Source organism: Carcharhinus amblyrhynchos, chromosome 23, assembly GCF_965287045.1.
Source record: "Carcharhinus amblyrhynchos chromosome 23, sCarAmb.v2.hapA, whole genome shotgun sequence".
Lineage (NCBI taxonomy): Eukaryota > Metazoa > Chordata > Chondrichthyes > Carcharhiniformes > Carcharhinidae > Carcharhinus > Carcharhinus amblyrhynchos.
The window spans coordinates 17606642-17625198 of NC_137346.1; the positions used below are offsets into that span (position 1 = coordinate 17606642).

Sequence of the window (18557 nt, forward strand, 5' to 3'; positions counted from 1 at the left end):
TTTATAGCGAGGGGGATAGAATATAAAAGCAGCTGTATAGGGCACTGGTGAGGCCGCAGCTGGAGTACTGTGTGCAGTTTTGGTCGCCGCACTTGCGCAAGGATATTTTGGCCTTGGAGGGAGTGCAGAGGAGGTTCACGAGGCTGATAACGGAGATGAGGGGGTTGGACTGAGAGACTAAATAGACTGGGTCTGTACTCGGAGTTTAGAAGGATGAGGGGGGGATCTTATAGAGACGTACAAGATAATGAAGGGGATGGATAGGGTAGAGGTAAGAGATTCTTCCCGCTCAGAAAGGACAGCAGGACTAGAGGGCATAGCCTCAAGATAAGAAGGGGGTAGTTTAGAACAGAGTTGAGGAGGAACTTCTTCACTCAAAGGGTGGTGAATCTCTGCCCGTTGAAGTGGTGGAGGCTACCTCGCTAAATATATTTAAGATGCGGGTAGATAGGTTTTTGGTAGGCAAGGGAATTAAGGGTTATGGGGAGAAAGCGGGAAAGTGGAACTGAGCCACTTCAGATCAGCCATGATCTTACTGAATGGTGGGGCAGGCTCGAAGGGCTAGATGGCCTACTCCTGCTCCTATTTCTTATGTTCTTATGTCTTAAATCAATAGGTTGATTAATGCAATTAGCTGAAAGAGGTTTAGAATACAGATAAGGTTAAATTTACACTTGTTCACATTTATGTTAGTAGGCCATTCATGAACACACTTAAGTGATTCTGTGGAAGGTATAAAGATTTATTGGTATACTGGTTTCAGACTTCATGGTCAAACATTAAGATCCTCCAGGATTTTCAGCATCCTCTAGTGGTAAAAACGTACAATGCATTTAGTTCACTTTACTCCACATTTACTCCAATCGAGACCTTCACAAAATATAATTTAGAAGACAGTGGACCATGAAATTATCAGCCTGGTGGTTTGTCTTCCCTGAAGCAATGGGGGAGATTTATAGCAGGCCACGCTGAAACTCCACTTTGCAGCAGATCAAAAGGTGGCAATAACTTTTAATTTCCAGCGTATGTTCATAATTCTCAATGTTATGCAGCAATACAAGAAACATCAAGACGTCTTTCAATTTTATTTTTTGACTAAAAGGCTCAAGCTTAATGATTTCCCCCCCCATCAAAGACCCTGACCCAAATTTTGCAGTGAGTGGCTGAAATAAGTCAGCAAGGCCCATGTCCCTTCACCAGATTCCCTTTTATTTACAAGCACTATTACAGTTCATACAGTGCTACAGGCTCTCTGTCAGCATCCAGAGTAAGAAGTCTCACAACACTAGGTTAAAAAGCATCCAGAGTGCCAGGAGACCCGACACTCCCAAATTATATACACAAAAAAGACTCCCTGATTGGGCAGGCAATAATGAGCTCAATTAGAGAGTTCGTATTCCAAGAGTTCATATTCTCAATGGCCTCACTGAAGTTATTACAGTGGCAAAGTGAGGAGCTCACCAATGACCTTGCAGAAAGCTTCCCATGTCTATCTAGCAATCTCTGGAGTGCATTCCACATTTCTCAACATCAGTTTGAATCTGGCGGCAAGTCACAGTGATTGTCAGCCAATTACATTGATTGATATATTCTCAGATGGTAAACTAGGAAGTAAAATGCACTGAAGTTTTCCTTTTTAATTAAAAAATATTTGTTGGCAAGGGAAGCATTGGTTGTTAACCCTTAATTGCCCTTGATCTCTGTGACTTTACGGCATCATTTCAGAGGATACTTAATGGATCAAACCAGGTCAGGATGGCAGATGTCCTTCACTAAACGACATTAGTGAGCCAAATGGGCTTTCACAACAATTGATGATAGTTTCATGGCTACATTTCCAGTACTAGCTTTCAGTTCCAGCTTTTGTTTTTAATCGATTGAATTTTTAATTCCACCAGCTGCTGTGGTGGGATGTGAACCCAAGAACGTTGGCCTGAGCCTCTGGATTACTGGTTGAGTGACAGTCAGTACCGCTATGTCACTGTTTCCCCCTTCATTAAAACTTTAAAGAGAACAAAATAAATTGAGACATACAAACATAAGGGTAAGAGCAGGGGGTGATTGGAGTCACACCCAGAGCTCATCTGGATAAGTGCTGGGTAAACTATTATGTGGGAGTTTCCTAGAAGGATTCCCCAGTGCATCATTGGAGTACTAGCCCGAAACGTGACTTAGGCAGCCACAGAATAGAATCCCTATAATGCAGAAAGAGGCACGTCAAATTTGTATTGAATCTCCAAAACAGCATCCTCCTCTCTGCCCTTACCCTCTAACCCTGCACATTCACCATGGCTAATTCACCTAGCTTGCACATTTTTGGACTTTGGGAGGAAATCAGAGCACCCAGAGGAAATCCATGTACAGATGGGGAAAATGTGAAAACTCTACACAGAATCAAACCTGGGTCCCTTGTGCTGGAGCAGCAGTGCTAATCACTCTGCCAGCGTGCTGCCCTTAAATACCATCTGCTGCCCTGGTGGGATTTAGAATCATAGAATCTCTACAGTGCATAAGAGGCCAATCAGCCCATCGAGCCTGCATCGACAACAATCCCACCCAGGCCCCATCTCCGTAACCTCGTGTATTTATCCTGCTAATTCCCCTGACACTAAGATTCAATTTAGCATGGCCAATCCACCTAACCCGCACATCTTTGAACATTTGAACACGTTTCAATGTGATTAACCAATGCGAATGCCAGTGACATTACCACTGTGTTGCCATCTCCCCCAGGATGCTTATAGGCCTGAACATTACAAAACAGATGATGTAATTTGCTAGCTCTGAGCTTTCCAGTTAGATCTTTAAAAATATGTATTTTCCCAAATATTTGTCCATTTCCCTTAAGTGTTAATTAAGTCACTTCTACTACTGTATCTGATACGACATGGAATGTCCTAACAATATATAAAAATGCATCTCCTAATCACTCCCTTTTTTTTAGTGATGAGTTTGAATTTATAGGCTTGAATGACTAAGAGTACAGCTACATATTGCAATTGCACTATGATTTTTGAAAAAACCTCTTGAATAGGTGAACTCATATTTAAATAGAAATGGTTTTATGCTAACATATGTTATTATATGATAGCTAAACTAAATGTGAAAGAGTACTTTGAAAACCTAAAAATCAAATTAGAGAATGAGAATCCTTGTCTTTTCCACATCATTTTAGTAGGCTGTTCATTCGATCTTTAATCAAACACATCAGAAACAATCACAAACTAGAAAGCTTTAATATATTTCACTCATACGAATCAGCTGCCATCTCACCAGTTGAGTACTGTCATTGGATTTATTTAACACATTGCTAACACTACCAGATAGGTGAGATAACCTGCAAGCCAATTTGCTTCAATGCTTCTGCACACTATGGTCCTGTTATTATGGATTTGTCTCATGAACAGGAATTCATCCTGGTGTTCTGCAGCTGAAAATACTCAAAAGGCTTGGATTTGGAAAACAAGCCTATATGCATTGTTCATTTTCTCAACTGTAAATATAAGTCTCACAAAATACATCACCAGCCCATGATTACACTACATTGAAGACCTAGGAGTTTCAATAATTGGAAATACACAAATGGATTTTTAAACTATATTTATTCCTTTGTTAAAAAGGACAAAAAGTGTCACAAATTAAGCTCATAAATAATAAATTAAATGCATAAAATTGCAAACATTTAAGGTAACCATTTTATTCCTCACTAAATTGTTGAGTTTATAACCACATTTCACCGTCACCTCTGCATAAAGCTAAAATGACAAATCTATTTGAACAGGGAGTAATGAGGACATGTGGGGAATGGCCTAATTTAGGGCAAATATAGTACCCAATAATCAGATCATACAGAGCGACACAAAGAATCAAAAGCAATTCAGCTGGTGATAGAATCTTTGGGTGTTAATTAAATTCTCACACATCAGCAGGTTCAGTTCTCTCCCCAAAACAGCCTTCTTGAGATGACATCATTTATATTTACGTGAAAAATATTGACAAAAGGAGAAGGCAGGTACTTCTTTTTAAAATAAACAATCTGAACAACTGGTTATGGATCCTTTTCACAGTACTGAATGAATACTGGGTATTGAATTTCACAGTTTGCTTTCTGCTATATTGCCAGACCGATGCTTTTTATTTTTCAATAAAATCAGTAAAGACAAAAATATGCGATTACGAACTCTCTTCCCCTCCTGTTCATGTGTCTAAAAAGATACACCTTACTAACATGCCTGCTTTCACTGGCAGTGTATTCCAGGCACCCACCACCCTTGAAAAGCTTTACTGACATGTCTCCCCTAAACGTACCACCTCTCACCCTAATCCTGTACCCTCTTGTAGCTGACCCTTTCACCCTGGGAAAAAGCCTCTGACTATCCACGCCTCTCAATTTTGTAGACTTTTATCAGATTGCCCCTCAGCCTCCATCTTTCCAGTGGAAACAATCTGAGTTTATCCAACCTCTCTTCATACCTAAAACACTCCAGACCAGGCAACATCCTGGTAAACCCACTTTTCACCCTCACCAAAGCATCCAGGTCCATCTGGTATTTGGCAATCAAAACTGCACGCAATCTTCCAAATGCAGCTTAACTAAAGTTATATAGCTGTAACATAACTTGCCAACCTTTATACTCGAAGCCCCAGCAACACAGTCCCCATTCAGACACATTACTGGAAAGGCACCTTTATTCTGTCAAAGTTCAAAAAGATTCTGTGGAGTACATTAAGCTTAATAATTGAATGCATTAAAGCATTTGTAGAAGTGTCTTCTGAATATTCAATAGCTCACAAATGAGAACAAGGAACAGATAGTGGCTGTACTTGATACTAATCTTAGAATCATAGAATCCCTATAGGGCAGGAGACAGCCATTTGGACCATCGAGTCTGCACCAACAATCGCACGCAGGTCCTATTCCCGCAACCTCACATTTATCCTAATCTCCTGATACTTGGGTCAATTTAGCACGGCCAATCAATTTAACCTGCACATCTTTGGAGTGTGGGAAGGAACTGGAGCACCTGGAGGAAACCCACATAGACAGTGAAAATTCCAGGCTGGAATTAACCCAGATCTCTGATGCTGCGAGGCAGCTGTGCGAACCACTGCCACCGTGCTGCTACCAACCTACAAATGCTATACAACATACTAAAATTAACATTTTAACCACACACTAAAGTAAAAACATTTAAAAAATATTCAATCACAGGATGATTAAGTATGCAATTACACATTTTCATCTGCTAAGATTATAGAATGAAATACTCCTTTTTTTAAAGTAGCGAATTACTTTACAAGTTATGTGAAACAATCAAAGCTTATATATTTTCTTTAAGTTCATTAATATTTTTTGCCCAATAAAGGAACAGGAGTGCTGGAAATTAGAAAAACCTTTTGTTCTCAATCAGCAATCACTCCAAAGTGAACAATAATACAGCTCCTATTGTCTCCCACTCAAATCTGCTCCAAAACCAATTTTTCAAACCACTCCCTCTTTTGCATCATTTGTGATGATTTCCATTTCCTCCAGCAATCAATCTCCAGGCCTGAGTGAGTCTGCCAGTCTAATCAAAATGTGAGGATTTAACACCACATATCTATACCCAATAAGACTGCAGTTTGATAGCATTTAACAAAACTTACAGACAGCTCAGGCAACGATTCCATTAGCATTGGCTGGATTTGAACCCAGATAGGCAAGTATGCAAAACTACAAAGCTTAATTTAAAAGATGTATTTTAATTTATGACAACATGTATTCGGTTCATCATTCACTTCAAGGTAAATGAGTATGCTTGCCAATGACAACTTCAATCTACACGTAGATGGGAGAATCAAATTGGCAAAGGTAGCCAAAAAGAGTTTTTTCCAGACGATTTCATACAGCAATATGTTCCAGAACCAATCAGGGAGCAGGCAATTCCATATCTGGAAGTATGCAATGAAACCAGACTAATCAAGGAACATCTAAGTGAGAGTGATCACAAGATATTATTGCACGTTCAGTTTGAAAGCAAGTCAGAGTCCACGACTAGGGTATGGAGGCAGAGTTGGCTAAGCTGAATTGGTAAACTAGTTAAAAGATGGGATAGTAGATTTGCAGTGGCAGACTTAAGGTGCTATTTAATAATTCTCAGCAAAGATTTATCCCAGTGAAGGAGGAAGACTCTGAGAAGGATGCATCATCCATGGCTGAATAAGGAAGTCAAGGACACAGTGTAAAATTGAAAGAAACATTGTACAAATCTGCAAAGGTTAGTGGCACACGTAGAGGATTGGACTTTTAAGGATTAGCAAAGAATGACGAAAACGGATATTAAAGAGGCAAAAAACAGAGTATGAAAGAAAGCTAGCTACTAATATAAAATCAGATAGTAAGAGTTTTTACAAGCAGTTGAAGGTGAAAAGAGAACTAAAGCTAGATAGACTATGAGGAACTGATGTTGTGTCCGTCTTCACAGACGACGACTTAGAAAACTTCCCAAAGATAACTGAAAATTATGAGCTGATCATCAGGGAAAAGGTGCAAGGAAAACTTAGTCCCAAAATCGACAAGTCCCCAAGACTAGATGGCCTTCCTGAATCCTAGGACCTTTATTAAAAAAAGCAGTTTTTATTTCTTAATTAGTGTCACAAGTTGGCTTACATTAACACTGCAATGAAGTTACTGTGAAAATCCCCTAGTCGCCACAGTCCGGCGCCTGTTTGGGTACATGAAGTAGCGGCACAGATAATTGATGCATTGGTTATACTCTAAAATTCCTCAGATTTGGAATTGGAAAATAGCTAATGCTTTATCCAAGGGCAGAGGCAGAAAGCAGGAATTTATAGGCTAGTTAGACTAACATCTGTCATATGGGAAGTGCTAGAATCCACTGTTGAGGAGATTAGAGCAGGATACTTAGAAATCCATGATAAGATCAGGCTGAGCCAACATGGTTTTCTGAAAGACAAAGCAACATTTAAAGTGGACAAAGGAGAAATCGCTGGATGTGGTGCAATTGGATTTCCGAATGGTATTTGATAAGGTGCCACATCAAAGATTACTACACAAGATCACATGGTGCAGGGGTTAACTATTAGCATGAATAAATGATTGGTTAGTTCATTGGAAGTAAAGAGTAGAGATAAATGGGCAACTTTCAGTTTGGCAAGCTGTAACTAGCAGAGTGCCACAGGAGTGGGTCCTCAACTATTTACTATTTATATCAATGACTTATTGCAAGAGAAATGGAATATAAAAATAGGAAAGTTTTATTGTAGCTGTACAGGGCCTTGGTGAGACCATATTTGTGGTGTGTTCAGTTTTGGTCTCCTTATTTGAATGAAAATCTAATTGCTTAAGCAGTTCTAAGATGATTCATCTGACTTATTCCTGGCTTATCTTATGAAAAAAGGTTGAACAGGTTAGGCCTACATCCCTTGGAAGTGATCTTATTAAAACATGGAGGACTAATGACGGGGATGGGGGGGGACACAAGAAGGATAGTTTGACTCCTGTGGGGGAAATTAGAACTCAGGGACATAGATTAATAAAAGGAATTCTCTCAAACACAGGAGAGAATTCTCCTGTGTTAGAATGACATTAGTGTGCGAATTCTCATCCCCATAAAGTAGTGGAGACTGGGTCTTCAATTGTATTCAAGGTTGAGTTAGATAGCTCTTTACTGGACAATGAGTCTAGGATTATGAGGTGCAGACAGGAAAGTGAAATTGAGACCAAGATCAAATCAGCAATGACCTTATTTGAGTGGTGAAGCAGCCTAAAGGGCTGAACAGATTACTCCACGGTTTATTCACAGGAACAGAGAACTTAAGAACATTGTCTTAGCATGGGACTTAGTGCTACGTTCTTATGAATACCCTCAAAACTGAAACTGTATTTCCATAATGCATCTTCATTGCACTAATTTATAATGTGCAGTTCAAATGTTACAGATATTGACAATTAGACTGTTATTAGGGTGGAGGTGAAAGCAAAAGAGGGGCTCATTTGTTAATCTGAAATATATAGCAGTAATGTAATACAACCATTTGTACTTGACGTAATTTAAGATAGCAAATCCAGTAAACATCTCGTCATTTTCTTTTTAGCTGAAAGCCAGCAAAAATGGTGCTAACAATAATGTTGTAGAATTAGGTCAAACACAATCCTTTCATATCTACATTCTGATCTGAATCCAAGTCTAGTAGACAAGAAGGGGACTGAAGCAGTTTCTTCCCCCACAACTATTAAAACATCTTCCATGTATTACAAATTTAATCAGCCTTGATCCAATTATGAACACACGTGTCCACATCACTGAAGCACTTTGAGGGGATATTCTAAAAAATGAAACAGCTCTTTGAAGATTTGTTCTCATTTAGACTTGCGGGCACTTGACAAATGCAGCTGTCAGCTATAAAGCTAAATTTGGGTGAAACGTATCAAGGCTCTTTCTTAATCCTATTGACATATAATTGCCCATTTGCTGTACTTATTTGTACAACCTGCATGAAAAAGGGAAACACACATCTTTGCTATTCAAATACTGATCATTACTTAAGACATTGCCCTTTAGCCTCTGGTATAAATTAATCCACAACTTGTCAATATTTCAGACAATTTGCGACTGGATGCCACAGACTCCAATAAAATCATATACAATATACTCAAATTTCAGAAGTTAAGCTATTGTGTTTTAGACTCTTTTGGTAGTGCCGATACTTGCTCTGATTAATATATAGGCCAAATTACACCAGGTTTTGTAGACTATCTCACCTGTTATACATGATTGCGTGAAGAAATAATTAGCTGAAAATAATTTGAAGACAAACAGCATTTAGGGAAACAAGACTAATGCCTGCAACCCCTCCCCGAAGTCAAAGAAAGCCTTTACAATACAACAAAATACACAAATTATCTTTGGCTAAATTTTCAGATAAAGTATTTTCCACCCAGTTTCCAGAGAACACTGAAAATTCAGCAAGACAATTTAGAAAGACCATATTTGATGAACCTGATAAAAGTTCTTTGAGATGACAACAAATATGGATGAAGTACAGTCCACAGTCTTTCATAGAATCCATCGTGCAAATGAGTTAATTTGGCGATCGAGTCTGCACCAAACCCAGTTCCACCCAGGCCTGCTCCCTGTAATGCCATGTATTTAGCCCTGCCATTCTCCCTGACACTAAGGGGCAATTTAGCCAATCAACCTAAACTGTACATCTTTTGAGTATGGGAGAAAACCAGCGCACCCGGAGGAAACCCTCGCAACACCAGGAGAATGTGCAAACTCCACACAGTCACCCAAGGCTAGAACTGAACCAGGGTCCCTGGCACTGTGAGCCAACAGTGCTAACCACTGTGCCACCATGCCACCCTATCTGCAAGCATATCTCACAGGAGACTGGTAAAGAACATTTTAGGGCATAGAATATGTTTACTTAAAAACTGTTTAGAATGGAGGAAACATGTTCGGAGTTGAAAGCAACTTCTCAATGTAGTTGGATATGGTAGAGGTATCCCATAGGGTTCTGTTAATTGTGTACATTATTGATTTGATATGGGGTTACAGAGTGGCCCAATTTACAAGTACTAAGGTAAAAGGTATATTAAACTATTCAAAGGAAGTTGCGTGGGAAAAGTGATAAAATTAGGAAATTTGGGAAAACAACAACAAACGTCAATAATGTCAGTAAATGCAAGATGGCATACAATTCAAAAAAATTTACTTGGCATGGGGAAAATCTAGGTGTGAGAACACAGAGGAATTTGAAGAGCAAGTGGTCACATGAAGTAGGTTTGAAAAGGTATGGAATACTCAAGTCAGGCTGCAATATTTCACAGAAATTCAACTGCAGTAAACTTTGTATGCAGCTTGTGCACCATGCAATGGGATAGATGTAGAAGCAATAGAGAGGAAGTACTATAGATTGGAATGAGCATGTAGAACGATCATTACAAATACAAAGAAAAACTCAAAAGATTGCTTTTGTGATAACAAAGACTTTGAGGTTATTTGGTAGAGCTGTTTAAACAAGGGATGAGACAGAATTCATAGAAACAGACCTGTTCGAGAGGTTCGGGGCTTGGAACAAAGGAACATCAATGCAAGATATGGGGTGGTGAGGAGGGGGGAGGGGCGTAAAATAGCCAAAACAGTTTGGAGGCTTAGGAACTTACTACTGGAGTTGGTGATTGAAGCACAGACCATTTGAGAATAGGTTAGGTCAGTAGTTGAAATTAAGAAAATAAAGGAATTCTTAAAATGTTATCTTTGTACAGTTACTGCAGAGAAGCAATAATTAGGTTTTAATTGAAAGCCAACAGTCACAGTTTGGACAGATTTTTAATCAAAACTTAGGACTTCTGCTTTAAAAGCAGATAAACACCACCATGGGTTGTGTGGGCTGAAAAGTCCATTTTCGTATTTAAGGCAGCAATAGATATGATTTGTAATTAGTAAATGTTAATATTCCATTTGCCTCTCATTACTTGCTATACCTGCATGTTAACTTTTTGTTTCATACACTAGGATAACCAAATCCCTCTATACCAAGGAGTTCCACAATCTCTCCATTTAAATAACATATTGCTCTTTTGTTCTTCTTGCCAAAATGGACAAGTTCACATTTTCCCACAATATACTCTGTCTGCTGACATTTACCAGTCACCTCACTTAGCTGAATCTGTTTGACGTAGCTTTACATCCTCTTAAGGACTTACTTACTTTACTTTGTGTTATTAGTCAACACTAAGATCCAAACAATAGGTAGGTTTTAAAAATAAAGAAAAAATGGCAATGGCAACTCTTTGGGATGTCCTAATGGAGCTACAAATCTTTAAAATTATTTGTTTCTGCTTAGCTTCTTCCAGCTACATTCAATTTTAACTCACTGTTCCTTTCTTCAATCTACATACACCATCTTTGGAGCACGATGCCCTCCAAGACCAGTTCAACAAATGAGTCATGAAACATTTGCTGGACTTTATGGGTATCTCAGCTTCTTTTAAATTCTTATGTTGAAAATTGCATGTTTATTGACACTCAGACTCCTAGATAAATCTGGGTTAATACAATTCTATGCATTGAACACTTTGACGTACATTCTTACAACTCATTTCAAGCACTGCTGCTTCATAGCTTTAGGGGCCTGGGTTTGATTCCTGGCTTGGGTCACTGTCTGTGTGGAGTTTGCACATTCTCCTCGTGTCTGTGTGGGTTTCCTCCAGGTGCTCCGGTTTCCTCCCACAGTCCAAAGATGTGTGGGTTAGGTTGATTGGCTATGCTAAAAAAAATTGCCCCTTAGAGTCCTGAGATGCGTAGGTTAGAGGGATTAGCAAGTAAATATGTAGGGATATGGGGGTAGGGCCTGGGTGGGATTGTGTCAGGTGCAGACGCAATAGGCCAAATGGCCTCCTTCTGCACTGTTGGGTATCTATGATTTCTCTGGGAACAAAGGGATATGGAGTAGGCAGGAAAGTAGAATCGAGGCAAATAATAAGTCATGACTTTTTGAATGGCAAAGAAGGTTCAAAAGGCCACATGCTCCACCTGTGCTCCAAAGTCTTGTTCTTATATTGTAGCTCTATGTAAAATATTAATTTCATAAGATTCCACAGGACCAAGTCAGAACAATACATGGTAAGCTTCAACTTTCCCTTCTGAACTGAATTTGTCATCAGCATTTCACTGAATTTAGAATCGCAAGATCTCGGCAACCTCAGGATGCTACAAAGATTTTACTGCAGGAAGGTTTGACACCCAGTCTGAGACGAGTTGGCCAAGATTTAAAACTCATTTATGGGATGTGGACATCACTGGCTAGGCCAGTATTTATTGCCCATCCCAATTGACCTCAAGGTGGTGGTGGTGAGCAGCTTCCTAGAATTGCTGCAGTCTAAGTGGAGGAGGTACACCCACAATGCTGTTAGGACAGATTATCACAATTCTGACCCAGCAGAGATATATTTCCAAGTCAGGACAGTGAGTTCTTTGGAAGGGAACTTCCAGATGGTGGTGTGCCCAGGTATCTGTTGCTCTTGCCCTCCTAGATGATAGCAGTCATGGGTTTGGAATGTGTTGTCTGAGGAGCCTTAGTGAGCTCCGGCAGTGCATCTTGTAGATGGTATACACTGTTGCCACTGTTCATTGGTGATGGAGATTGAATGTTAGTGGAAAAGTGCCAATCAAATGGGCTGCTTTGTCCTGAACTAATATTCACTGCACTGGGCTAGGAAGAATGAAAAAAGCCAGCATCTTTATTTCTAATAATTATATAGTGACCGCTGTAGGAGATAATGCACATCAGGAAAAGAAAGATTAGGCCCAGCTGCAATGTTGCCTACCAAGTTTATAAACATTTTATAAATGACCTAGATGAGGGTGCAAGAGGATGGGTTAGTAAATTTGCAGACGACACTAAAGTCGGAGGAGTTGCAGACAGTGAGGATGGATGTTAGTTTGCAGAGGGACATAGATAAGCTGCAGAGCTGGGCTGAGGGGTGGCAAATGGAGTTTAATGCGGAAAAGTGTGAGGTGATTCACTTCGGAAAGAGTAACAGGATTAGAGAATATAGGGCGAATGGAAGGACTCTTGGTAGTGTGGATGAGCAGAGAGATCTCAGTGTATACGTGCATAGGTCCCTGAAAGTTGGCACCCAGGTTGATAAGGTTGTTAAGAAGGTGTACGATGTGTTACCTTTTATTGGTAGAGGGATTGAATTTCAGAGCTGTGAGATCATGTTGCAACTGTACAAAACTCTGGTGTGGCCGCACTTGGAGTACTGCGTACAGTTCTGGTTGCCGCATTATAAGAAAGATGTGGAAGCACTGGAAAGGGTGCAGAGGTGGTTTACCAGGATGTTGCCTGGTATGGTGGGAAGGTCTTATGAGGAAAGGCTAAGGGACTTGAGGTTGTTTTCGTTAGAGAGAAGAAGGTTAAGAGGTGACCTAATTGAGGCATACAAGATGATCAGAGGATTAGATAGGGTGGACAGTAAGAGCCTTTTTCCTTGGGTAGTGATGGCTAACACGAGGGTACATAGCTTTAAATTGAGGGGTGATTATTATAGGACGGATGTCAGAGGTAGGTTCTTTACTCAGAGGGTAGCAAGGACGTGGAATGCCCTGCCTGTAGCAGTTGTGGACTTGCCAACTTTAAGGGCATTCAAATGGTCAGTGGATAGGCATATGGATAACATTGGAATAGTTTAGGTTAGAGGGTCATTAGATTCGTTCCACTGGTCGGCACAACATAGAGGGCCGAAGGGCCTGTACTGCGCTGTAATGTTCTATGTCTATGTTCTAAGTCTATATTCAGAGGTACAAATTATCATTTAGGTAAAGGGCCACAAGATGGCTGAAAACTGCACTATTGTAAGAGCATTATGAAGTGGGGAAGGGGAGAAATTCTGAAAATAAAACATTTAACAATGCAATTATTTTATACAATAGGCAACTTTTTCATTTAGTTTGCTGTTCCATTCATTCTGATCTAACCAGTCTTCACAAGGCACCTTTTCACCTCACTTTTTAACGTTCAGTTAATAAAAGACCAGGCACCCAGTAATCAACAATGTTTAGGAGGCATCCACTTTCAAAACAAAGAACTCAAATCCAAATTTCACAGGCTTGGTGGGCTGAAGGGCCTGCTCCTGTGCTGTATTTTTCTTTGTTTTCTTAAAATGGGTCAGGTTCTGAGCACTTAATTTTACCAAACAATTAGCATTCTGGAAAAGGGTGTTTAACAACCACCACAAAGTGAAACAATCAGCTTCGTGGAAAATTAAAACAGCTTTTGTCTCCAACATGGTGCAGTAAACAAAGAAAATTACAGCACAGGAACAGGCCCTTCAGCCCTCCAAGCCTGCACTGACCATGCTCCCCTACTCTTCCAGGGACTATATCTCTCTATTCCCTTCCTATTCATGTATTTGTCAAGACGCCCCTTAAAAGTCACTACATATCCCCTTCCATTACCTCCCTTGGCAACGTGTTCCAGGCACCCACTACTATGTAAAAAAATCTGCCTTGTACATCTCCTTTAAACTTGCCCTTTAAGCCTTAAATCTGTGCCTCCTAGTAACTGATTCTTCCACCCTGGGAAAAAACTTCTGACTCTCCACTCTGTCCGTGCCTCTCAATCTTGTAGACTTCTATCAGGTTGCCCCTCAACCTCTGTCGTTCCAGTGAGAAAAAACCAAGATTCTCCAACATCTCCTCATAGCTACTGCCCTCCACACCTGGTAAGATCCTGGTAAACCTTTTCTGTACCCTCTCCAAAGCCTCCACTGGTAGTGTGGCGACCAGAATTGAACACTATATTCCAAGTGCGGCCTAAGGTTCTATAAAGTTGCAACATGACTCGCCAATTTTTAAACTCAATGCCGCGGCCGATGAAGGCAAGCATGTCGTATGCCTTCTTGAGTATCTTCTCCACCTGCGCTGCCACTTTTAGTGACCTGTGCACCTGTACACCCAGATCCCTTTGCCTATCAATATTCTTAAGGGTTCTGCCATTTACTGCATATTTCCTATCTGTATAAGACCTTCCAAAATGCATTACTTCACATTTGTCCAGATTAAACACCATCTGCCAGTGCATCTTCATAGCTATAAAGTGGTTCAACCAGCTGAAAAAATACCACGCGAAGCTGGCACAAGTAGCCACAATAAAAAAATTTAAACAATTCTTACCTTGTTTGACATTAAATATTCCTCTATACAACAGTGAGGGTAACAAGCTAAAGCACTTGTACGTTGTTTGTGCCTCCTGCTCTCAAGCATGAAGCTGCAGTATGCTTTGATATAAAAGCTCTCTTCCTGTCTTGATAACTAGAAACTACGTTTGGGAAATGTATCAAAAGACCCAATAGGATGATGAATAACAAATGGATTGAACCTGATCCATATTCAGCAGAAATGAACTGTCTGACTGCCAAACAGCACATTTTCCACACCCTGCAGTGTACACACACAGTTAAAATACCCACATGTTCTTTAACCTCATCAGATAATGGGAAAATGCTACAAGCAAAAACTTTTCCAAAAATGGATAGGTTTTTTAGTCACTAAATGTCTCTTGGCTGCAATAACACGCACTCCTCACAGTAAGCACATTCCAATCAAATTTCCTGACTAAATTTGTTTTTGTTGATTATCACGCAGCTGGTTCTAATGTTACATTATATTATAGAAGAGATTAATTGGAGACAAAAGTGATTTTAACCAATTACTTCTTTGACATTCTTCAAACAAAAAGATTGTTAACTTTTCAGCAAATTAATCCAAAATAATTTGGTAATTTACTGAAAACTAATTTTCAATGATGTGTTATATTAAACCACCTGACAGGAGTTCCAGTGGCTCTTTTAGTGAATGGACTGGCTAGTGCGGAACTGAACGGCAGCAACTTTAAGATCCCAAGGTCATTCACTGGCCTGTGCGATTTTGGGGGGAGGCAGAGAGGTGACCTCAGAACCTGTGGGCTAGCAAATGGAAAAGGCAGCTGTCAGCAGTTCTGCTCCCTGCAAGTTGCTAGATAACCAAATAGCTGCTGGCGTTTTTGCGCATACAGACCCTCTGAGGCCAAATTCAAGCTGGACTAGGTTGCATCTTTCCCACAAGTAGCTTGAAATATTCACACAGTAGTTTTACAGGGTAGAAGGGAGGAAGAAAGAAAAAGAGAGGACAAAGATAGGGAGGAGGAAAAATGTCTTCCATGATGAAGCTGTCATTCTCTAATACTCATTTTAAATATTTGATGGCTGAATAGGTTAAATCTAGATATTGACTCCATATGTTCTGTATAAGCAAGAACTGGTTATTAACCAGATTAAAGAGCAAAAGAAAAAGGGGTAGATAATACTTGATTTAAAAAGATCTTTATTTTCACTTGCTTCAGACGTTAAGATGTGCCTTCTATTGAAACCAATATGCTCTTGTATTGTTTTCTTGCATCTTTATGGCAATGCAAAATTCAAAGTAGCTCCCATGGTTTCTCAAGATTTTTAAATGCATGTCTCATAGCCAAGAACACAATTCGGATGGAGAAGCCAATTTTACTGCAAGACTGAAAACTGTAACATACATACTCCTATGATTTTTTTTTATTTTGACATGTTTCATTTAAGGCCTGAAGAGCAAATTATCACTTGCAGACTATCAAAACTAAAACATGATTCTTGCATGCTCATTTTATAGATAGTTAAAACGTTCAGCTTATGTTGCTCGTTTCTTTGATGACCTGCAAATTTTATTTTTGAGACAGTATGGCAGTGAAGCACTATTTGGCTCACATCTGTTGTACTAGCTCCTGCAAAGCCTGTCCTCACCAGACCTTTGTCATTTGGCAGCCACCTTGCTGCCTTATCTTGATGATCTTAAAGACAAGACACAAAAATTGCCAACTCAGTAAAGAAACTATGGAACACAAAGAGGCGTTGGGAGACTACCCTGTGACAAATTAGGGTCAAAGTAATGTCTCAGTGTCAGATAACTAGTCAGATTTGGCAGGGCTATGGGACAAATTGGATAGGTTTAAAAGAGCAAGGGATTGATAGACCAAGGGACTCTCATGCTTGATAATTCCACAACTGAATACTGTGAAGCATCAAGAAAAAAAGGAATGCTCAAAATGATGCTATTTAAGATGTACAACAATTCAATGTGCATCTCCAGTACAATAAATTTGCTGTAGTCCGGCCTTTAAAATATTTTAGTTTTAAACACTACATGCTTCCATGAATAACTAATTGGATAAAAAATACAGATCAAAACTTTGAAATAGTAACTAATACAAATGCTTTGCAAAAATAAAGATATTTCTGCCACAAATGTATATTTCTATTCCAAATGGTCAGTCAGTAACCCCTGTTGGCAGATCATGTTCTGGTATCACAGGAGGACAGGGCTCACCACGATGCTGGCAGTGAACCATAACATGAACATGCTTTCTAAGGAAGGGAGGAAAACTGATCAGGAAGCTAGTCTTGCATTCCGAAGTATCTAAAACCAGGCGTCAGTTCAAAAGTTAGTTGCTGATCTTCTCAACCACATCATTTTGTGTATCAAAGTTGATAAAAGTTGATCTGTAACTATAACAGGATTACAATGGGATATAAAGAAACCTGTTTAAGATTGCTAGGTTCTCATAAGGTTTCAGTCATTTTTTTTCCCTTCGCGCTCCACTTTTACCATTCACTAATGGACTGATGGGAGCATGCAGAATGAAACTTCTAACAACCAGATTCTGCACTGCATACAGATGTCAATTTCAGCTACAACATTGCTTCTTAAACTCAAAGTTGAAAAGAACTTGTTAGTACAATAGTTCCACTTTCACAACTACAAATTCTTACTGTCTTGAGTAAATTTGCTTATTTAATGCAACACAATGATGGTTAGTTTGAGATTGAGTCCTAGTAGGAAATGAGGTGAAAATATTCAACCCCATGGCATGTAAAATCCTTCCAGCAAATAGATTACGAACACCACTCCACATACCATTGATAAATATGAAAAAGATCCATAGTTTTGTATTTATGGCAAAAACGTGAGAAACTTTCCACATACCTGCATCATTCTCACGTCGATCAACTTCATCATAAACATCCATTGCAAGTTCTTCAAAAAGGCGGTTATTCAGCTGCATAGAGGAAACAGAAAATGAATGCACAGCAATTTATAAACTTCAAGCATCTTTTGTACTGTCCAAACTGAAATCAAGTTGTTTTGTACTTCATTGATGCAGTTGAAAGGGAGGCTTGCACTGACCAGTATGCCTTTATGCTGAACAAGCCATGCCCTAAAACATAATTAACTAAGAGAAGACTGAATGACTGAAGAGGGCCAAAGAGAACAATGAATGGGGCAAGAAAACAAATGAAATATGTTCCTACTGTAGGTGTGCTGCTGACTTCAAGCAGAAAGTAAGACTATAAAACCAAAACATGCCTTTCATTTGTTTTCTTGCCGCATTTGTTATTCTCTTTGAGATGGGATATATCTGAGGGTTTGCCCACTGAGCCTATATGGTTGGAATTGAGAAATCAGAAGGGGGAAATCACTTTGATAGGGCTGTACTATAGGCACCCAATTATGCAGCGGGAAATTGAGGAGCAAATATGTCAGGAGGTTACACATGGCTCCAAGAAAAATAGGGTGGTAATAGTAGGGGATTTTAACTTTCTCAACATTGACTGGGGCAGCCACAGTATTAGAGGCTTGGATGGAGAGAAATTTGTTGAGCGTATTCAGGAGAAATTTCTCATTCAGTATGTGGATGGTCTGACTAGAGAGGGGGCAAAACTTGACCTCCTCCTGGGAAATAAAGAAGGGCAAGTGACAGTGGTGTTTTTTGGGACCAGTAACCATAATTCCATTAGTTTTAAGATTGTCATGGAGAACGATAGGTCTGGCCCCAGTGATAAAATTCTAAATAGGGGCAAAGTCAATTTTGATGGTATCAGTCAGGAACGTTACAAACTTAATTGGGGGAGTCTGCTGGCAGGCAAAGGTTCATCTGGTAAGTGGGAGGCTGTCAAATATATATTGCAGTAAGAACTC

The 18557-nt window shown here is 39.6% G+C and overlaps 1 protein-coding gene across 6 annotated transcripts in view; it reads right to left on the bottom strand.

Annotated features, from left to right (window-relative positions):
* The window catches only part of git1 (G protein-coupled receptor kinase interacting ArfGAP 1), a 190869-nt gene that overhangs the window by 45984 nt on the left and 126328 nt on the right, over positions 1 to 18557 (bottom strand). For all 6 annotated transcript variants that reach the window (XM_080210843.1, XM_080210845.1, XM_080210842.1 and 3 more), the window contains one exon: positions 17565 to 17637. In XM_080210843.1, the coding sequence (XP_080066969.1) occupies positions 17565 to 17637 (73 nt within the window). The remainder of the gene's footprint in view (positions 1 to 17564; positions 17638 to 18557) is intronic.